We start from the raw sequence: 23,000 nt of genomic DNA, 5'->3' as shown, positions 1-23,000 counted from the left end.
CGGTGCGCCGCGCTGAGGACCTCGCCCGGCCCACGCCCTGCCTGGGAGAAGAGCCGCCCCCTGCCCCGGGTTCCCCACGGGCCCGCCCAGTCCACCCCCTTTTCCCTGGGCCAGGAAAGGCCCGAGGCGAGTTCCTTACTTCTGTGGGACGTTCCTGAGCAGACATGGGTGGGTAATTTAGAAAAGGTTCTTCTGTCCCGGAAAAGGAACCACCCTGACCAAGCATCCTGTGGACCCTCTGACATGTGGGCAGATACTTTGATGAATATAAGCTATGCCTGTAAAATAGCAAAAAGGTAGCCATCGGGGCTCCACAAAGTGATGTTAGCAAGAAAAAGCACTTGGGAGACAGAGGCAGGAGGATAGTCCAAAGTTTGAGCCAGCTACACAGGCAGTTACAGGCCAGCTATCATGCAGAAATTTCTGTACCACTCTTGAGAACACAGGAAGAAACTATCTTCACGGGGTAGGGCTCCAAAGATAAGGAAATCTTTTTATTTTTATTTATTTTCATTTTTTGAGACAGGATTTCCTTTGTGTAGCTTTGGAACCTGTCCTGGCACTAGCTCTGTAGAGCAGACTGGCCTTGAACTCACAGAAATCCTCCTGCCTCTGCCTTCTGAGTGCTGGGATTAAAGGCGTGCCCCACTACCGCCCGGCGAGGAGATTTTAATACATATTAATATTTTATATATAGTGGGCAGAGTCTCTCTATTATTAGCCCTGCTGTTCTGAAATTTTATATGTAGACCAGGCTGGCATCGAACTGACAGAGATATTTCTGCCTCTGCCTCCCAAGTGCTGGAATAAAGGCTTGGGCCACCAAGCTGGGCTTAATATATTTTTAATGAAATAATCTTTTCTTTAATCTTTGACAATTCCATTCATATAAACAATGCATCTTGAGCACATATATCCATACAAGCTCTCCCCCTTCCACTCTCCCAACAACCCCAGCCCATCCTTTCGCCCCTTCAGGCTTTTTTTTTTTTTTTTACTGGTTGGGTCTAGTTATTTATTTTGTCTGCTGGAATGTGGGCTGGCCTCATTGGCCTGAGCTTGTACGGGTCACCTCACTGTTGTCAGATCCTCTGTGTAATGACTATGCCTGAACGTAGCATTGGAAATTTTGGCATTTTGTAGACATCAGATTCTCTTTTCCTGTATTATTATTATTATTATTATTATTATTATTATTATTATTATTATTATTTGTTTTTTTCCAAGACAGGGTTTCTCTGTAGTTTTGGAGCCTGTTCTAGAACTAGCTCTTGTAGACTTGTAGATCAGGCTGGTCTCGAACTCACAGAGATCTGCCTGCCTCTGCCTCTTGAGTGCTGGGATTAAAGGCGTGCACCACCACTGCCCGGCTTAATAAATGTAACTTTAAAAATTAAAAAACAAACAAACTGATAAGGTCAACTGTGATGGTGGAAGACGTGGCATTAATGTCCGGTGTCTATATGCACCCACACAAGTGCACACGTGTGCACGTATACACACATACACGCACACACACACACATACACGCACACACATGAGACACACATAGAGTCTGACGTTAGCACGCTATCACCCCCTGGCCACTCTATATCAGAACTGTTCTCCCTCAGATACCGTTTATTTTTCAGCTCTTTGCCCACAGTGCAGCTGAGAGCCATATGTGGCCATTTCTCATCCCGTCACTTTAATCTCCAGTTTAACATTCTCTCCCTGTTTGTTTGCTTTCCATGATAGTGACATTTCTGAGAAGTCCCCTTCAGCTTCAAGAGACAAGAAGAGCCATGCCTTCAGGGCTTGCCACTGTGCAGACGTTGTTTTCCAGGTAAACTGGAAGGGCAGGAGGAACAATGGGGGGGGGGAATGGAACAGACTTAATTTTTTTTTTCAAGACAGGGTTTCTCTGTGGCTTTGGAGCCTGATCTGGAAACTAACTCTTGTAGACCAGGCTGTCCTCAAACTCACAGAGATCTGCCTGCCTCTGCCTCCTGAATACTGGGATTAAAGGTGTGTTCTACCACTGCCCAGCCTGGACCTATTTTTTTTTTTATGGTGTTGGGAGTTGAACTGGGAACTTCAGACGAGCTAGCTGTGCTAGGAGAGGCTCTACCCTGAGCTACAGTCTCAACTGAGGTGAGGGTCATGTTAAAAACCACTCCATGGGAACTGAGTTGGCAGACTCCTTGCTGACCGTGCATGACCGTTCAGTTCTCCTGAACCACACAAATCTTGTGCAGTGGCACACCTGGAATCCTAGCATCAGGAGGCAGAGGCAGGAGGATCAGGAGTTGGCTTCACTGCAAATTCAAGGTTAGCCTGGGCTACCCAAGGTCCTGTCTCAAAACAAACAAGAAGAGAATAAACACTAGAAAAACAATTTTAAAAAACTGTTTTCTTCAGATGTTTCTGTGGTTAGAGGGCCACCTGTGGTCAACACTGTTCCCTCCAACCACAGCAGTTCTGAGGCACAGGACATAGGACTCACGGAAGACCTCTCAGTGGTCACGTAGGGAGTAGGTTAAGCAGCTATGCGAGAGGAAGGCCGTGTCTGACGTTATCCCACCCGGATCTGGAGATCGCAGAAGACAGACTTCTGTGACTGGAGGTGGCAGGCTCAGGATGACTAAGTACAGCTCTGCAGTGGCTCTGGCTAACGCACGGAGCAGTTCACAGGAGCAGAGGTCAACAGGATCTACTTAGTCCAGGAAGGTTTCTAAAAGTGGAGAACAGAGTCGGTCTGTGCAGGAAGACACGGATGTCACAGAGACAGGAAAGGGTCCGGCTGGGACAGTGCACAAAGCCGCGTGACCCGTAATCCCTTACCTCTTTTCAGTCAAAATATCTATTATTATTATTTATCATTTAATATTTGTTTGTGTACAACCTGTGTGGAAATGTCCACAGAGGCCAGAAGAGGGCGTTAGATCCCCTGAGCTTCTAGACAGACAGGCAGTTTGGAACCACCAGACGTGGGTACTGAGAACCAATATGGTTCCCCTGGAAGAGCAAGAAGCAGCCTTATTTATTTGTGTGTCTCTCTGTGTTTGACTGTGGCACAGTGCGCCCGTGGAGCTCAGAGGACAGCTTGCAGAAGTCCCCTGTCTCGCTCCAGCCCGTAGGTCCACGGGGTTTGGCAGCAGGCACCTCTACCTACTGAGCCATCCTGAAGGCTCCCATCCCTTTACCTTTTGTCTTTACATCATAGTTTCCCCTACTGTCCAAATGGAAAGGAACAAGGATTCCCCAGCCCCACAAGGATCCCCATTGTGTCATGGGCATCATCATGGCCGGCCCAAATGCTCTAGACCTTAGGCACAGGATAAAGGCTTTGCTCTTGGAGACCTATGAGACATGAGGCCTCCGTTGCTCTGGGTAGCTCCTGGGCCCTTAGATCTGCACATGGCCTAGCAGAGTCACCATCCACAGCTCCAACCATACTCCAACCGTACGCCCACTGCATACACTCATTGCTCTTGAAAACCTTTGTGTCCAGCTCTGCACCGTGAAGGAGCCGGATGAGTCCAAGACCTGGTTTCTGAGTCTCAGTTGCTGTAGGCTAGTTGGGGAAGCAGGCAGAACCGAGGCGAGACTAACCACGGTGAGATAAATGAGGAGAAGGGAGGAAAGACTGAAGACTACCGGCTGGGGCTCTAAGGGAGAGCATCTGGGAGGTGTCTGCAGGGGTTTAGAGAGGAGTGGGGTGGGTATGGAGTGCTATAACAGGACTGTCCGGAGCATAGAGAGCTGGGAAACCAGCTGTGGGCCTGCAGACGTGGCGGGTAAAGTGTTTCTGTGCAAGCATGTGACGAAGTCAGGCATGGTGGTGTGCAGCTGTGATCCCGGTGCTGAGGGGTGGGCGGGGCCCACAAGCTGGCTAGCCAACCAGTCTAGCTGAAATAGCAAGTTCCAGGTGCGGTGAGAGACCCTGTCTCAAAAAATAAAGTGGAGGATGATTGAGGAAGACATTTAAAGTTAGCCTCTGAATTCTATGAGGCATAACCAAGCATGCGTGTGCACATGCATACACCACAGTATGCACGTGTGCATGCACATGCACACACGCATGCACACACATATGCATGCACACATGTATGCACACACACATATACTGAACACATATTAAAATGAAAATGGATATGATTAAAATACATTGTACACATGTATAAAATTCCCGAAAATAAATAGAAAATATTTTTTTAAATTTAAATAAGAAAGACACCTGGAATAATGAGAAACAACCAAAAAGTCCACTAGAAGGCAGCTGGCTGAATACATTATGGCATATCAACACGCTGGGCTCATAATGTCACTCTCTGCAGGTGGTGCTGCATCCTGTAGTCCCAGTCACTCAGGAGGCTCAGGAGAGAGGAAAACTTGAGCCCAGGACTTCAAGACAGCAGGGGCAGCACAGTAAGAACAGAGGAGATGAGTGAGGCTGCCGACTCTCCCCAGGCACCTCCGGCCGGCCGACGCCATGACAGACTCTTAAGTAGCCTGTCTATCGCTGTCCTGCTATTTGTGAAAGGGGAGGGGGCAGATAAGTACAGTCTTATTTGCTTTTGTTGGCAGAGAGAAACTTTGGAAACATAAATTACAACCTAGTAAAAGTGTTTACCTTGGGAGGAGGCACATGGGAGAGAGACCTTCCAGAAACTTCAAATCATGCAAACGCATTTCCTATTTTAAAGTTAGAAACAGTTGGACAGGGTGGCACACACCTTTAATGCTAGCACTCAGGAGGCAGAGGCAAAATCTTGAGGCTCTTCTGTGAGCGCCAAGCCATCCTGGTCTCCATAGTGAGTTCCAGCTCGCTACATACTTTGACTCCGTCTCAAAGACTAAAGTTAAAACAAAGCCAGTGTGGTGTTGCACACTGTTCCTCTCACAAAGCACTTGAGAGATGGAGGAAGGGGGATCACGTGTTCAAAGTCACCCTTGGCCAGATAGCAAGTTTAAGGCTAGCCTGGGCTACAGAAACCCAGCTCTGGTAAATTAACAAACAAACAAACAAAAGCAAGTAGAGATCTTGGTCTAGAAGGACCTGGGACCTGGTTAAATCCACGAACGGCCAGTCTTGGAATCCCTTGGTGTCTTATTTTATTTTATTTGGGTTTTCAAGACAGGGTCTCTCTGTGTAACAGCTCTGGTTATCCTGGAACTCACTTCGTAGACCAGGCTGGCCTCAAACTCACAGAGATCTGCTTGCCCCTGCTTCCCGAGTGCTGGGATTAAAGGTGGACGCCACCATTGCCCATTTTAAAATTCTATTTATTTATACATTTTTAGATTTATTTATGTGTATAATTTTTTGTCTGTGTGTTGTGTATGTGTACTATGTGTGCCTGGTCCCCTTAAAGGTCAGAAGAGGATGGTTGTGAGCCACCACGTGGGTGCTGGGAACCAAACCCAGGTCCTCTGGAAGAGCAGCAAGTGCTCTTAACTGCCGAGCCAACTCTCCCGTCCTATTTATTTATTTTAAAATTACATTTTATTTATTTTGGGGAGGGGTGGTGGCCACGAGCATGCCACAGAGCAATGTATGCAGTCAGAGGACAACTTGCAGGCGGTTGTCTCTTCCCTTCTACCTTGCCCGTCCCGGGGATGCGATTCAGGCTGGACGGCTTGGCAGCAAGTGACTTTATCTGCTGAGCCATCTTCTCTGACATTATCCAGAGGGGTCTTACTGAACACGTGAGCAACCTCTCTCCGCTTGGCTGATTCTTCTGCGAAACAGGATGACCGTCAAGGTTTGAGAGGCTGTCGCTGGGAACCAGTGGCTACCAGAATGCCTCACAGGATCCTGAGCCTGTAAGGGAGACTGGACGCAGAGGGTCTGTTTGCTCTGACGGTGCAAGGGATCCAGCCCAGGCCCTCGTGCGTGCTTGCAAGTGCTCTGCCACCAGTGCCACCTCAGTCTCCAGCTCCGTGTTAAGGACATCTATCCCTACAGCTCCAGGAAAGGTGCCGGGAAAAGGAGGGGCGGAGGGGCTGAAGGAAGCCACTTAGCTGATTAGTCAATCCGCTGGTCAGCCAGAGAGGGTGAGGGCGGGCCTTGTGAGCTCACACAGCAAACAGAGGGGTATAATTGCTAGTCTGTGGAACAACTTAAAAGACAATGGGCTTGAGCATGATTGGTATGTGAAGGCAAATATGCTGAGCCAGTTTCTTCAGCTGTGGACAAGAGAGAGGGCAGGAGCTACAGTGGGGTTTTTAGGGAGACCATAGGTGGAAGGCATACAGCCAGTGCCCGGCACACACAGGACACCTGTAAATATTTGTGTATTTCTCCCAGAGCTGGTCCCTTTGCACATGGGTGCGTCTTGGCTGGGGGTAGAGGCCTTTGAGGCCCTGCTGCTACCGTCTCTGAGTAGCAGAGATGGTTGAGGCTGAGGTCTGGGTGTCAGCGTATTCCAGACACCCAGCTCCCTCCACACCTTTCAGCCTGGGGTGGTCTATGGAAGATCTAGGTTCCATATGGAGAACCTGTCCCCAACTTCCAGTTTTACTCTGTCACCCAGCGGCTTTGGAAACAGTTTTCCTCTGCAGAGTCAGGGCCTGACATGGGGCTGAGGATGTGGCCTGGGAGGCAGAGCATTGGCCTGGCGTGAAGCCCTGGGTTTAATCCCAGCATCATATACAACAGGCACGGCGGAAGATGCCTGTGTTCCAGCCCTCAAGAGTTGGAAATTCTACGTCAGGGGCCTGGAGCCTAATTCTCTGCCTTGTTCGGACTTAGTCAACTAATAACACTACCCTACACCTGTTCCTCCAGGCACCCCTCAACTCAGAAGAAAACCCATTCTGTAATGAATCCCTCTGCTCAGTCATTACTCAGCAACCTGGACCGTGGCCAGCTCTGGAAGGTGGGGTGGGGGCTGGCCCAGGAAGTTCAGTCTATCTGGAAACCAGTGTATCTTGGAAAGCCTATGGTCTCTCTGAATGGGGGAGCACACCTCCATCCTGCCCCTGATCTCTGTGGCACTCTCCAGAACTGCCAGCACCCGACACCCAGATGAGCCTGACAGCAGCCCAGCATCTTATTCCCAGGCAGAGAACATCTTATCTCAGATCAGTTCATGGAGCCCTGTGGGGGAGGAGCACGGGGAGGGGGGACTTGAATCTACTTCATCTTCCCTCTGGAGAAGTGATCGCTGACAGGAACACTTGCTTAGCTGCTGTTGAGAGCTGTGCGTGTCTGGTGTGCGCCCTGGTTTGTGTTTGGTGCTGAGGAGACATTCACTTTCCTATGTATCTACTTACACATGTACACATACACACATATGTATTTGAGACAGGGTCTCACAATGCAACCTGGGCTGCCTGGAGCTTCAGTGTAGAGCAACCTCCATGCTGGCCTTTGAACTCAGATCCACCTGCCACTGCCCCTCCAATGCTGGCATTCGAGATGGGTGCTGTTGTATTTCATTTTGTGAGTGTACCATGTACATGCAGGTGCCCAAAGAGGTCAGACCACCCCCCCCCCGGAGCTGTAGTCAGAGGTGTTGTGATCTGCTCAGTGTGGCTGCTGGGAATCCAACTTAGACCCTCTGGAAGAGCAGCAAGCACTTCTAACTGATGGACCAAAGTTCTAGCGTCTCGATTTTCTTTTTCCTGTGAGCTGTGTTGGTGGGACTGTAACTCCGGGGGAAGATTTTGGGGTACAGACTAGGTTCGAATCATGACTCTGTTATGTCTCAGGGCTATGGCCCTGGCCACACAGTCACCTCTCCTAACCTTCTTTGCTTCCTGTGGAAAGCAAGGTGTAAGTATTCAGAGTGTCACAGAACTCAGGGAGCAGGTGGACTAAAGGCACCAGCAGGTGCCCCTGCCCTGTCCTCTGCACTAACTTTGACTCAGTGGTAAACAAAATGAGAGAAAAGAACCAGCAAGGGAACCGTGGAGATTCAGTGAAATAGCTAAGAAGGAAATTCCAGCAAGGCCAGCAAGCAGGCTGGAACAGGTCCCCACAAGGTCACCTTGAAGGCCAGGGAGACATTCCCACAATCAGAAAGAATGTGTATCCGTGTGTGCTTGCCTGCCTGTGTGCACTTCAGAAAATAGAACCGTGCCTGGTAGTGCAGGCCTGTAATTGCAGATACTCAAGAGATTGAGGCAGGAGGATCAGAAATCAAAGGTTGCTTAAGCTACAGATTGAGTTCAAGGTCACCATGGGCAACTTCATAGTAAGCCTTTCTCTGTCCCACCAGCCAGCTCCAAATGAAATCTCAGCCTTAGCTTAGGCTTGTTCCACTAGCTCATTTTGTTTGTTTGTTTGTTTTTGTTTTTGAGACAGGGTTTTACTCTTTAGTTCTGGCTGTCCTGCAACTCATTTTGTAGATTAGGCTGGCCTCGAACTCACAGAGATCCGCCTGCCTCTGCCTCCCGAGTGCTGGGATGAAAGACCTGTGCACCATTACTGCCAGGCTCCATTAGCTCTTTTTTTTATATATATTTTTATGGTTTATTTAACTTTATTTTATGTGCACTGGTGTGAAGGTGTCAGATCCCCTGCTACTGGATCTTCAGACAGTTGTGAGCTGCCATGTGGGTGCTGGAAATTGAACCAAACCTGGTCCTCTGGAAGAGCAGCAAGTGCTTTTAAGCACTGAGCCATGTCTCCAGCCCCTCCATTAGCTCTTATAACTTATTTTAATCTATGTTTTGTCCCATGACTCATTACCTCATCTCTCCATACTGTTCATGCCTCTTCCTGAGCAGCAGGAACCTCTCTTCTTCCCAGACTTCTCTCTGCTCGGAAGTCTGCCTATACTCTCCTGCCTAGCTATTGGCTGTTTAGCTTTTCATTACACCAACCACAGCAATACACCTTCACACAGTGTGCAGGTATCCCACAGCACAACTTAGTGAAACCCTATCACAAAACAGGAAGTTAGGCTGGGAGTGGAGGGCCTGCTCACAGTCCCAGAGCTTGGGAGGCAGAGGAAAGGAAATTGAGTTCAAGGTCATCCCTCAAAATATGGGGAGTTCAGGGCTACCTTCAGCTATAATGTGACTCTATCTCAAAAAAAAAGTTTTTAAGAGGGTGTGGATGTATCTCAGCAGCTGAACATGTTGAGGACCAAGCTTTGATTGCTGATGAAGTTACTCTGTAACTGAACAGGAGGATTGCTCGAGTACAGGCACTCCAGGCCAGCCTTGGCAACATATCAAGATCTTGCCTCAAAAATAAAGAGGGCACCGCAAGACGGCTCAGCTGCTAAAGGCACTTGCAGCCAAACCTGATGCCTTGAATTTGGTCCCTGGTACCAACCCGGGGAAGGAGAGAAGCTGCCCTCTGTGTGGTGTGGAGAGCAGGCTTATGGTGTTCATCCCCGGAAGCAGAGGACGTAGAAGAGGTCAGAAATGCATGGCTAGACACTTGCCCAACACCTGGATCAGAGCTTCAAAACAGCAGGGACAGATAAAATCTTCAAAAGAAATTAGAGCTCTAAAATCAACAACAGACGGAGATCTAAAGCATACAATACCATTTATGTAAATGAAAACTACCTGCACACCAAACAACAGTGTAGGTTTTGCGAGAACACATGAGCAAGAAGATGTTCATTAATGGCTGCCTCTGGCTGACTGGCTGGGCCAGGGATGCCATTGAAGAAGCGAGATAAAGGCAAAAAATTAATACAGTGTGGCCTTGGAGTGATCATATGCTACAAAGCCAAACATAGGAAGAACTCAGCCCTCTGAACTTCAGGCATAGCAAATGAAAAACAGTTGACGACCAGAGAGATTACGTTGTTTGCACAAGCTGCAGAGCAGGTAAGGAAGCGTAGGGAAGAGGCCCCAGAGCCAGGTCTACTAGAACAAGGCAGCAGGTACTGTCAGCCACCTACACCTGACAGTGGGGAGGCAGGAGGCTGTGGGAGGTGAGAGATGGGGCGCATGGTGCCTCTTCCTGTGCTCTGGGTCAGCCCAGAGTCCCACTGACTCTGCTTAGCTTTCCCAAACCCCCACTGAGCGCTGTGGAGGATGTACCACAGCCCTTGCCTTCCAGGATCTTCTAGGATGAACAAAATGAGGTCATAGTTCAGAAGCAGGGCATCTGGGAGGCGGGACTGATTCAGCATTGTACACAGTTTAGAAACAATGACAAGGTAATTGACAGCCCTGCCAAGCAGCCAGACATTCTCTAAGCTCATGGTCCTTCCCAGGAGCCATCAAGAGCAAGTCTGTTATCCCTTCCATTTAGATTAGGAGTTGGCACAGAGAGGTGAGGTCATCTGTGCAAGTCACACAGCTGAGAAATGTCAGAGCTGGGATTCAATCCTAGAAGGGTGAACCCAGAGGCAATTGTCCGTCTGTCCGTTTGTCCATCCATCCATCTGTTCAGGTGGCAAGCCTGTGCCACCATGTCCACCTATGGAGTTGATGTTAGGGATGGGACCTCAGGCCTTGTGTGTGCTAGGCATGTGCTCTACCACCTGCCCATCACATCTAAACCCATCATAAAATCTGCATCCAGATCTGCCTGGCTAGACTTTCCTAGGGAGATGTCCCTAGCTGTTACCCCCAGAAGTCATCAGGGTCCCCGCCTAAGAGCCCCGATATGTGATGGGATACCCCGCTGTGGGAGTTTCAATATAATGGTCCCCCTAATCTCATAGAAAGTGGCTTTGTTGGAGTGGGTGTGGTCTTGTTGAGGTAAATGTGTCACTGTGGGAGCTCAGATTTTTAGACAGTCGACTTTCTGTTGCCTGCAATGTGTAGAACTCTCAGATTCCTCTCCAGCGCATGTCTGCCTGCACGCTGCCATGCTCCCCACCACGATGATCACGGACTGAACCTCCGACACTGTAAGTGAGCTATCACAATGAAATGTTTCATTTGGCACACAAAGGGAGCTGGGGCTCAGAGTTCTCAGGACCTGTCTCTGATCACCTAGGACTCCGGTTACCAGCCTTCGCCCACTTGGTATCCTAAGCATTGCTCCTTCCATCTTTTCCAAACCTTCTCCTGCCTTGCGGGCTCCCTTGAAAGCGTCTTCCAGCCCAGAATTAAAGCCAGGCCTCCTCACTTGGCCAGAGAGCCTGGCCACCCTGCCCAACGCCATCCCCCCAACCTTCCTTCTTTCTGACCAAGACCTCAGTGTTTTGATTTCTGGGCCTTGTCTTCCAGTGCTCAGCCCCTCCCAGCCTCCTTGGAAATTAGGGGTTGTTATCATCAGGGTATGAGCCTACAAACTATCATCACCACCACTTCCAGTTTGCCTGTGGGCCCCAAAGTCCACTCTGTCACCTATGGTCAGCAGTGGCTGTGCCAGGAGGAAGGCAAACAAGTCAGCAGCCAGCAAGATGGCTCCAGGCAGGGCTGCCTTCCTCCTCTTGGGGCTTACTGATCCTAAAGAGAAGTCGTTCCTGCATGTGTGGTTTCTGACAAACTTCAGGAGGTGTCAGCCAGTTGTGATGCATGGGACCCTAATGTATAGGAACTTTTTAAAAAAAGTTTATTTATTTGCATATTTCATCTTTTTTATTTGTTTGTGGGTGTTTGGCCTGCATGTGTGTCTGTGCACCGAGTCCGTGGGAGGCCCAAAGAGAGTGTTACATCGCCTGAGTCTGGAGTTACAACCGGATCCAAGCTGCCATGTGGGTGCTGGGAACCGAATCCTGGTCCTTGGGAAGAGCAGCCAGTGCTCTTAACTGCTGAGCTGACCTAGGCCCCCGGCCTTGTTTTTGAAGATGAGATCAGGGCAGACCATTCAACCACCCACCCGCCAGCCCAATTAGCTGCCCATACAGTGATTGTCATATCTGCGTAGTGATTATTTTCTGCTTGGTCATTGTCCTATCTACTCTGTCCCAGCCTAATAGTAGGAGACTCAGTTCGCCCATCTCACAGTAGGGAGGAGAAAGAAGCAAAGAGGGTCAGTCGGTGCGGCCTGAGTTATACACGTAAAAGGCGGGGCTCAGATTTAGGCTCAAGAATCCTAAATCCTGGGCTACAATCTGTTCTCTGTACTACAACCGCCCGTCTAGCTTCCTGGCCAGCCAGTTGTCTGCCTCCCCACCCAACCATCCGTCAGTCTGTCTCTCAGTCTGACTTCTTAGTCAGCTAGCTGTCTGTCTGCCCATCCAGCTGTTGGTCTGTCTACTTATTTACCGTCCATCTCTTCATCATCCATTCACCCACTTTCTGACCAACAAGTCAACTGTCCATCTATCCATTTGTTCCTCCACCCACCAACTCTCTTCCTAGTCAGCAAGCCAAGTGCCTGTCCGTCCATCCATCCATCCATCCATCCATCCATCCATCCATCCATCCGTCTGTCCGTCCGTCCGTCCATCTATCCACTTCCTAGTCAGCAAGCCAAGTGCCTGTCCATCCATCCGTCTGTCCGTCCATCCATCCATCCATCCATCAACTTCCTAATCAGCAAGCCAAGTGCCTGTCCCTCCATCCATCCATCCGTCCATCCATCCCTGTTTGTCCATCCATCCATCCATCCATCCACTTCCTAGTCACCAAGCCAAGTGCCTGTCCATCCACCCATCCTTCCAACCTTCCATCCATCCGTCCATCCATCCACTTGCTAGTCAGCAAGCCAAATGCCTGTCCATCCATCCATCCATCCATCCATCCATCCATCCATCTATCCATCCTTCCATCCACTTCCTAGTCAGCAAGTCAGCTGTCCATCCAACAATCCATTCTACTCCTTCCCCTCCTGACTCCGATTCAAAGCAGTATAAGAGGAGAACATCTATCTATATGAGGTTTCTGAGGACAGAACGGATGGGCTTAAGAAGGTGGCTGTAGAATGGAGAGTAAAGGAAATAGGAGGAGGTGAGGGGCAGAGATGGCTCAGATCAGGAGGCCTGGTCCATTTCCCTGCTACCTGGCAACACTTCAACCTCCGTCCCTATCATTTTTCTGCAGACCCTTTGTCTTCCACTTCTGTAATTAGAAGGTGTGTGGAGAGGTAAGGGAGAAGAGAGATGCTCTCAGAAGGCAGGGACCAAGGGTTTAGGAACAAATTCTTCTGCTATATTATAAGAATCTATGAAGGCAGACTGGCCTAGATGGGAGCCATCACTGAACCACAGCATTCAGGGCTGGAAAGATGGCTAAGTGGTTAGAGCACTTGTTGACAGTGTTCAGTTCCCAGCACCCAAGTGGTGCTTGTTCCAAGGCACACGCTGCCCTCTTCTGGCCTCCTTGGGTACCAGGCATGCATGTGGTACACACACACACACACACACACACACACACACACACACACAGAGGCAAAATACTCATACACATAAAATAAGTTAATCAATCTTTAAAACAACAACCAACCAAAAGAAAGAGAGAGAGAGGGTCTATTTCCTCTCTACCAGTGACTTTTTTTCCCCCCTGAGACAGGGTTTCTCTGTGTAACAGCCTTAGCTGTCCTGGAACTAGCTCTTGTAGACCAGGCTGGCCTTGAACTCAGAGAGATCCTCCTGCCTCTGCCTTCTGAGTGCCAGCATGAAAGGCATGTGCTGCCACCACCACCCAGCTGCCAGTGGCTTTTTATGACACACTGGGGACCTGAGACACACCGGGGACCCCACTGTCCACTCTGTGAGGGCTCTAAGGGGTACAAGGGAAGAGGGGAGAGTGTCAAGGCTACAAGGCCTCCTGGGAAGACAGGGGAGTTTATGCTGTAAGGAGCATCACAATGCCCCAGGCCCCACACCAAGTGCCCCTGACGGTGACACCCTCAGTGCCCTCCCAAGAGTCTCCCTGGGTGCCTCGGGAGCCCCGACCACCACATGGTCCCATTTCACAATCAAGGAAGGCCGTGGACAAGGATGCTGAAAGTAAGATGACGTCAGGGGCTGGGGTTGGGCAGTTCAAGATCACAAGCAATTGGAGTGGAGTCAAGCCTGGGGCTTGGCTTACAGGACCCCTGCCTGACTTGTTCCCTTCCTGGGGGCAGAGGAGGAGGCTGCCATCCAGTTCCTCTGATTCCTTTACACTTGGCTTCTGCAGGGTGCCTTCCAGACTTTACAGTTAGCATTCTCCTAGACAAATCTGCTAAATTAGTGCTTAAATCTAGGTACGGGTGTGTGTGTGCGTGCGTGCACATCTGAGTGTGGTGTGTCTCTCTGTATGTGTGTGTCTGAGTGTGGGGTATGTGGGTGTGTGTCTGAGTGTGATGTGTCTCTGTGTATGTGTGTCGCATCTAAGTATGGTGTGTCTGTGCCTCTGTGTGTGCCTGTGTATGTGTGCCTCTTTACGGGTCTGTGTGTGTGTGTGTGTGTGTGTGCCTCTGTGTCTGTGCCTCTCTCTGTGTATGTGTCTGTCTGTACCTCTCTATGTGTCTGTGCATGGTGTGTCTGAGGAGTGTGGTATGTCTGTGTGTGTATCTATGCCTTTTTGTGTGTCTCTGTGTGTGTCTCTTTCTCTGTGTGCAAGCCACAGTACACGTATGGAAGTCAGATACAATTTGCAGAAGTTCCCTCTCTCTTTCTACCATGTGGATACCGAAGATTAATTTCAGGTTGTCAGGCTCAACCACAAGCGCCTTCATCTACTGAGCCATCCGTCTCTCTGGTCCCTAGAGTTTCTTCTTATTTTACGCGTGGGGAAAACAAGCACAGAGTGTTATACTATACTCAGATTATACTCAGTCGGTGAGGTGCGGCTACCATTTGAACTCATCTCATTCCATGACAAACTGGTGAGGCTGATGGCCAGATTATGCCCCTTTTGCAGAAGCTCAAACTTGCCTGACCTGTTAAGGACCAAGCCAGGGCCAGAGCTCAGCCTTCAAACTGCAGAGCCCGGACACATTCCACAGTACCAGGTGTCCTGGGGAGACTCCCAGCTGCCTCACCCTGGTGCCATTTGCATTTCATGGGGCACCAGGCAGGCTACCAGAAAGTGAGAGACTAATGGCTGAATCTCAGCTTGGGCCAGGGCTGAGGGTGTATTCCAGCGGTTGGAGCACACGCCTAAAAAAAGCCATCGGCAATGCGGATTTTAAAAAGGTTCTTGGCTAGTGTGGGTGAAATCAGCTTTGCAAGCTGTGATACAGAGTCTTGGGCCAGACTAGGCCATGTAACCTGTGGACCTGAGGACTTGCAAGGGCAGAGTGCCTTCCTGGAAGACCTGCGTTGATACCATGTGAGGGTTTGCCCTGCTCAGAAAGTCACATCTTTTTTCTTCTTTAATTTATGTGTGTGTGTGTCATATGTGCATGTGTGTGCATGCATATGCGTGCCCATGTGTACACAGAGGCTAAAGGAACATGTAGTGTCTTTCTCTATCACACTCCACCTTGTTCCCTTGAGACAGTCTCGCTGAGCCTGGAGCTAGGCTGGGAGTGGTCAGTGGCTCCTAACTCTATCTTCCTCAATGCTGGGGTTACAGGGGTGTGTGTGGCAGCCCTGGCTCTTCCCTGGGATCTGAACTCAGGTACCCGTGCCTACCCAAGTGCTTTATCCACTGGAGGGAACATCTCTCAGCCCCAGGGGACCTTCTCAATCCAGCCCCCAACCCATGCTAAATCCCGACAGGAGGGATAAACGCAAGCTGACAAGAGAATCTCAAAGACCTCTTCTGGGACTGCTTGGGCGTGGAGGGAAGGCGTGTTCTGTTGGGATCCCGGCTTTGGACTCTAACTTGGGAATGGAAGAGGGCTCCACGGGGAAGGGAGGAGTCATGGTCCTCCCCTCCTTGCCCTTCCAGGTCCTTGGCTCTGTAGACTGGGAAGGACAAGAGTCACCCTTGCAGGGTCACCCTCGAGGCTCTGAACCAGGCCTCCTCAGCCTCGGCATTGCTGAGCCTGAGCAGTGGGAATTCTTAGTGGGGCGTGGGGCTGTCCTGAGCGCTGTGGGATCTCTCTCTAACCACACCCACCCCCAAGGTAAGAAGGGCATGATGGGAAGAGCTAACTAAATGAAACCAGGTGCTAACGTGGAAACTATGCAGCCAGGCCCCAGCCTCGCTCCAGTGCCCGCGGAGTTAGTCACTCAGAGCCTGCCTGACTTGGCCCCTGGGAGGGGCAAGGCAAAGCCAGGCCAGAGCTCTCTCTTCCTCCTTCCTCCTCCTCCCGCTTTTCTTTGTGTTCTCTCTCTTGATTTCCTTTTATTATTTTACTTACGTGTCTGTGTGTATGCCACATGTAAACAGGTGTCACAGAGTCCAGAGGAGAGTGTTGGATCCCTGAAGCAGTTGTGAGCCATGCAGCATGGGTACTGGGGACCAAACTGGGGTCCTTTGGAAGAACATTAGACACTCGTAATGTCTGATGACCGGAATGTAACATTTTTGATGAGCCATCTCTCTAGCAACCTCCTCCCTTTTCTTTTTTCTCTTTGTCTTTACTCTCTTCTTTTTCCTCTACCCTGAACTGTCCTTCTGCCCCAGTTTCTGTGAGAGCCATTCTCTGGCTGTGTCAAGGCTCAAGGCCCTTGCATGTGGTAGCAGCAGTATCTAGGGCAGGGCCCAGAGTAGATGGGGACCCAGAGCAGGTGGGCCCAGAGCAGGTGGATCCAGAGAGGTGAACTCAGAGTAGATGGGGGCCCAGAACAGGTGGGTCTAGAGCAGGTGGGTCCAGAGTAGATGGGGGCCCAGAACAGGTGGGTCCAGAGCAGGTAAACTCAGAGCAGTGGGCCCCAGCAGGTGAACTCATCCAGAACAGGTGGGCCCAGAGCAGGTGAACTCAGAGCAGGTGGGTCCAGAGCAGATGAACTCAGAGCAGGTGGGTCCAGAGCAGATGAACTCAGAGCAGGTGGGTCCAGAGCAGGTGAACTCAGAGCAGGTGGGTCCAGAGCAGGTGGGTCCAGGCCCTGGGCTGAGGCAAATAGTGGAGTCTGTGTTGGAATTCTGGTTGTGTATATCAGTTGTGAGACTTCTGAAAAGTACTCTGTGCCTTGTCACAAACTGTGTGACAAACAGCGTGAGCTTCAACTGATGATAGCTTAGTATCCACGAGCTTCTGTTTCAACATCTGAAAAATGGGGTTAACATCTCACTTTTCTGGAGCTTTGGCAGAGGTGAGTGTCACTTGAGTGACAAGTGCTTGCTTGGTACTTGGTAGGTGTCTAAGTGACTATTCTATTGCTGTGAAGAGACACCAGGACCAAGGGAACTTAGAGAGGAAAGAGTTTATTGGGCTTGCTGTTTCAGAGTGGCAGAGTCCATAGCAATCATGGTGGGGAGCATGGCAGGAGGCCAGCGGGGATGACACTGGAGCAGGAGCTGAGAGCTCTGTTAAGACAACTGCTGACTGGGATGGCGTGGGCTTTTGAAACATCAAGGCCCACACCCAGTGACACACCTCCTCCAACATAGCCACACTTTCTGATACTTCCCAAATAGTTCTATCAACTGGGGACCAAGTATTCAAATATAAGAGCCTGTGGGGGCCATGCTCACTCCACTACGGTAGACGCTAGACTCTGTCAGCAGAGCGCATTATCCTTCCTGCTCTGGGGTCTTGGTCAGTCCCCACACCATTCTGAAGCACTTTCTGTTGTCATCCCTGGTGCCGGTCTCCTGAACTAGTCCAGGGGCCGGAAGGTGAAGATGCTAAGTCCCAGGTTACAAACTGAAGGAGGAGGTCATGATGCTTCCAGAGATGACTTCTCTTGGTTTTGCTTCTTGAGGGAAGGATGGCTTGGGCATCTCATCTTCCTGTCTGCATCTCCCAAGTGCTAAGATCACCAATGCAATCCGCCCCCTGTGCAAGTTTACAACTTCTTTTTGTTGTCAAATATTGATTTTTATTATGTGTAGTGTGCATGTGTGTGTGTGTGTGTGTTTACATGTGTGCGAAGGTGCCTGTGGAGGCCAGAAAAGGGTGTCATAGAATCCTCTGGAGTTGGAGTTACAGATGGCTGTGAGCTGTCGGGAACAGAACTTGGATCCTCTGGAAGAGCAGCAAGTGCTTTTAACCACGAAGCCATCTCTTCAGGCCCAACGTAGAACTTTTTTTTTTTTTTTTTTTTTTTTTTTTTTTTTTTTTTTTTTTTTTGGTTTTTCGAGACAGGGTTTCTCTATGGCTTTGGAGCCTGTCCTGGAACTAGCTCTTGTAGACCAGGCTGGTCTCCAACTCACAGAGATCCACCTGCCTCTGCCTCCTAAGTGCTGGGATTAAAGGCGTGCGCCACCACCGCCCGGCCCAACTTAGAACTTTTTAGAATTGTGTGTATCTACCTTAGTTCATCCTAGAAAAGGACAGCTTCTTGGGAGTGTGAGCGGGTCCAGGTCTAGCTGCTCACTACAGAACAGGAGAGTTCCATCATGAGGCAAGATGCTGAGGGACAGAAGGTGTTTTTATTTAAGTAGCTAGCTCAAGGAGAAGACAGGACTCATGTCCAAATTTCATCCTGTTGGGAGACTGGTTTATATAGGTGGTTGGTGAGTGCCTTACTCAGTGGGGGATGGGGCGTTGCCTTCTCATGGTGGGCTGGCCAGCCCTCATCCATAGTAATACCTGGGTACTTTTCAGTTCTGCTGATATTAAGGCTCTTTGTGCCTCTGATCGAATTGCCAGCATGCAGTTCCCAACATAGTCCACAATAGATGGTGGGGCCCAGAGAGATTCTCTCTCTGGTCAAAGTTAAGAACGTGGAAAAAAATAACCTTCTTAGAATGACTATGGGAGCCAAGGCTAAGTGAGGTAATGGGGGTCTGTCCAAGGTCCAGTGTGGTGCTCAGCTTTGGGAGTGGCATAAGATGGGGTGGGAGCCGTGGCAGGTGTGGGACAGCATTCCCTGAAGAGGAAGGCAGTCAAGAGAGCTACCTGCAAGGGGAAGACGGGAAGAATTTCAAAAATGAACACGGGGCCTGGGAAACAGTTAGTAAATCAGATACAAAGCGTTCCCTCCTGACTTGAGCACAGACTTCTGTAGGAGGCTCCACCTTCCCTAACTCCATCGTCAGGGCTTCTTTTCTGAGCCCCGAGGCTGGGCAGAGAGAAATGGTTGGTGGTTGAAGCCCCAGAGACAGAATCCAAGTGCCCTGATGCGCCCTCGTGGGTGGTCACATGCAGGCAGCCCAGGCTTTGGACTGGACTGTCATGACTGAAAAATCTGTAAGAAAAAAGGAACTTGGGTGGTAGAGATAGGGGGATCAGGAATTCAAGGCCACCTTTAGGCCACCCCATTGAGTTTGAGGCCAGTCTGGGCTACATGAGAACACAATTCAAAAAGCAAACCCAAAACCAAATCAATAATCAAACACATAAATAAATAAAATAGACACCTGTTTCCTGGAATTTCAAGGAGCAAGGCAGTTCCATCATAGGAGAGTCGAGAAGGGTGATAACAGGGATAAAGAAATGTCAGTGCAGGGGCTGGAGAGATGGCTCAGGGGTTAAGAGCATTGCCTGCTCTTCCAAAGGTCCTGAGTTCAATTCCCCAGCAACCACATGGTGGCTCACAACTATCTGTAATAAGATCTGGTGCCCTCTTCTGGCTTGCAGGCATACATGTAGACAGAATATTGTATACAAAATAAATAAATATTTAAAAGAAAAGAAATGTCAGTGCAGTGTGATCAACATGGCAATGGGGGACTCCTAGTGGCAATGGGGGACTCCTAGATTGGGGTGGGCAGACCCCAATCAAATAAGCGCAAGGTGAGGGAGAGGTAGGCGTAGGTAGGAACGATCCACCCTTGGTAATAATGAGAGATTCTAAAACAGAACTGGGCCAGCGGCTTGGAAGGTGGACTGCCCTATATAGAATTCAGTTAAGGTGAACCTACATTTACTTTAAATGCTTTGGTCTGGAGCAAAGAAACAGGATTTTCGAGGCTTCTATGTCACGGGTAAGGGATCTTCCTACAGACAGTAAGCAAGCGAGCTTTGCTGGCCTGTTCTGATGGAACCCCTTAATGATTTGGGAGGACAGGTATAATCTGGGTGACAGGTAGCCCAATGTGGCAGAACGCAGGTGGGTGGAGGGACGGGAAGGCTGGAGAGCTGGTGCCACATCTCTGTTGAACGTCTTGCATTCTAGGCTTGAAGGTTTGGGATTTGTTTTCCAGGTAGTAGACACAAAACATGCTTTGATGAGAACAGCTGGGTTCTGTGGCTGTTAACACAGAAAGTGAACTCTGGAGTGACTCGAGAAGACAAGAGGTTGAAGGGAGAATGACTGAAGTGGATGCTGGGCTGAGCCCTCAGGAGGATGAGGATGAAGGTTGATAGGATCAGGAGCACATCTCCAGAGGCCGTGGGGAGGAGTGACGATTGACTGTAGGAGGGGGAGGCACTGAAGCCAGCATCTGGGTTCCCAGTCTTCTGACCTGGCAGGTGTCTCTGACAGTTAGGCAGACGTCCACAGGAGCAAGGACCAGGTGAGGGGACTTCAGGGCTTTCCCCTGCTCTAGAGACTCTGGTACTTGGCCAGCAGAACTGTGTTCCAGGATGGCTCTGGGATCTCTGCAAGGGGCCCATTCTCCTTCTTGTCCTGGCTTTAGCAAATCACAGTCCGAGTCCCCAGTTTTCAGGCCTGCCAACATTCTCCTTCATTCTCTCTCCTCAGGACTCACAAAAATCCTCAATCCCCAGCCATGGGCAAAAGATGCCATCAGGCAAAACTGTGAAGAAGGCGTCATCACCGCCCTTGTCACAGACGTGGAAACGAGACCGGGAGCAATCTCTGGCGGCAGCCTTTGTACCTGTAGTGGTGGATCCTCGGGGGCAGAACCCGGATAAATGCAGGTTCAATTTCTACACCTCCCAGTATTCCAACTCTCTGAACCCCTTCTACACCTTGCAGAAGCCCACCTGTGGCTACCTGTACCGCAGGGAGACTGACCACACCCGCAAACGTTTTGACATTCCTCCAGCAAATCTGATCTTGTGGCACACCTAGGTCCATGACGTCTGAAGTCCCCACCCTGCACCTTCATCTCCCTGCTCCTGGGTCCCAGAGGGAGGGCCATTCGTTTCTGGAGGAGCAGGTAACACCGCCGTTGACAGCAGAGGAGGCTTCTCAACAACAATAAACTTTGTTCTTCCTTTTCCTGGCCTCAATGGATAGGATTGTTAATGGCGAGTGTATTCCGGGGGTAGGGGGCTGGAGAATTGGAAGGTTTTACTCTCAGTCCTCTCCCCACCCCAGGAGTATCCTTCTCCCAGGTCCAAGTGTCAGTTGTTTCTCCCCAGCATTCCCGTGGGTCACACTTGCGATGCCGCCAAAAACTGGCTGTATACACCCTGCTTTCTCAGGCGGTCATCTTACCCCGTGTTTACTCAGGGTCACGCAGTGCTCAACAAGGATGCTGCAAACTTAGCCACATTGCTAATTGTTTCTGGATTATCTTTAAGACAGGGTTTCTTTGTGTAGCCCTGGCTGTCCTGGAACTCACTCTGTATACCAGGCTGGCCTCAGACTCACAGAGATGCACCTGCCTCAGTCTCCTAAATGCTAGGATTAAAGGTGTGCCTACCACTGTCCCAGACTCCTTGTTTCTGGCTTTTTGAACCAAGAGCTTTGCTGTGTAGAGCAGGCTGGCCTTAACCTCACTGTGTAGAGCAGCCTGGCCCTGACCTTACTGTGTAGACCAGGCTGGCCTTAACCTCACCTGTAGCTGTAGCTTAGGCTGACCTTGAACTCACAGTCTTCCTGTCCCAAGTGCTGGAATTACAGAAATGTACCTCCATCCTGGGCTTCTGACTCATGGCTTTTGCTGGGGGTTGAATCCCCCATTTCTATTCTCTCATATGGTTCAGAACAGCTAAGTATAAGACTTGCAAGGTTTTTGTTTTGGGGGGGGTGTGTCCTAGAACTCAGTCTGTAAACCAGGCTGGCCTTGAACTCAGAGAGATCCACCTGCCTCCGCCTCCCAAGTGCTGGGATTAATGAGGTGTGCCACTACCATTCAGCTAAGACTTGCAAGTCTTATGGGCCAATGGTCATGGAGGGGTGGGTGAAGGCAGAGGCCACTAAGCCTGTAGTGGAAGACCCTATCTCAAAAAAAAAAAAAGCAAAAAACCAAAAAGCATAAAGAAAACAAAACCAAACCAACCAAATACACACACACACACACACACACACACACACACACACACACACGCTCTCTCTCTCTCTCTCTCTCTCTCTCTCTCNCACACACACACGCTCTCTCTCTCTCTCTCTCTCTCTCTCTCTCTCTCACACACACACACACACACACACACACACGCACTCACGCATAGAACCAGACAGACACACACATCCACAGACACCCACAGAGCATCTGCGCAGTTCATTTCCTTTGCACCGACTTTTGTCCAATCTTATTATGACTCTCACATTGCATATCCCAGGGTCGACTCCTAGACCTCTGTGGCGGATTAGATTGGAGTTTGTACACCCCTGTGCTAGGCCAGCAGTCTTTTCCTCATTGAGAAAATGGAGGTTCCAACATTCTCCACTCTAATAAACCACCGTTTTTCCAGCTCCCCCGAACTTTCTGTCTGTCACATTTGTTTGAGGTGGGGTCCCGTCTTGTAGCCCCAGCTGCCTGGATCTTGCTGTGGCCCATACTGGACTGGAACTTGCCTTCCTCCTGTCTCGGCTTCTCCTGAGTGCTGGTATTGCAGGCACCTACCCCCATGCTCATTTGTCTGCTGTCTGCCTTAATCTCTTGGGACTTGTATTTTTAAAAAATCATTTATTGCAGTTTTTGTGAAGTTTGTAGATGCAGCAGAGATAAATGCTGTGTTCAGTCTTTGTATAATTAGAGATCATCATCATTTATTTATTCATTAAATTAGTATTCCCATAACAGTGAGAACTGGGTTTTCTTTTAGAGGCAGGGATACAGCTAGAATCATCTATGCCTTCCCAAACTCCCTCAGTGGGAGTTTAATTCCCAAGCCAGAGCCTCTGTGTCCCCTGGAGCCGCATTTTGGCAGCCTAGTAGCCAGGGTCGCCCTTTAAAGAAGCTGCCCGTGCCGTGGTCCTAGCGGGAGTGGGCAGGTGATTGACAGGATTAACAGTTTGCTCAGGATTCTGCAGGTCACTCGGGTCAGAGTTCATCCAGTACCCTGGAGGAACCCTCCTGTCTCCTCC

At 49.9% G+C, this 23,000-nt stretch overlaps 1 protein-coding gene across 3 annotated transcripts in view; it reads left to right on the top strand.

The window, feature by feature from the left end:
• Positions 1 to 20,966, top strand: part of Cimip3 (ciliary microtubule inner protein 3) — a 75,205-nt gene extending 54,239 nt beyond the window's left edge. For 2 of the 3 annotated variants that reach the window (XM_050122728.1, XM_050122727.1), the window contains exons 4-5: positions 1,738 to 1,825; positions 20,484 to 20,966. In XM_050122728.1, the coding sequence (XP_049978685.1) occupies positions 1,738 to 1,825; positions 20,484 to 20,816 (421 nt within the window). In that variant the 3' untranslated portion in view covers positions 20,817 to 20,966. The remainder of the gene's footprint in view (positions 1 to 1,737; positions 1,826 to 20,483) is intronic. The other variant, XM_050122729.1, reaches the window with a different exon arrangement.
• The last annotated feature ends 2,034 nt before the right edge of the window (positions 20,967 to 23,000 follow it).

This window comes from Alexandromys fortis, unplaced genomic scaffold, assembly GCF_014885135.2.
Source record: "Alexandromys fortis isolate MF-2015 unplaced genomic scaffold, M_Fortis_MF-2015_v1.1 scaffold_212, whole genome shotgun sequence".
Lineage (NCBI taxonomy): Eukaryota > Metazoa > Chordata > Mammalia > Rodentia > Cricetidae > Alexandromys > Alexandromys fortis.
The sequence above is the reverse complement of the archived record's forward strand: the minus strand, read 5'-3'. Positions and strand labels throughout refer to the sequence as shown.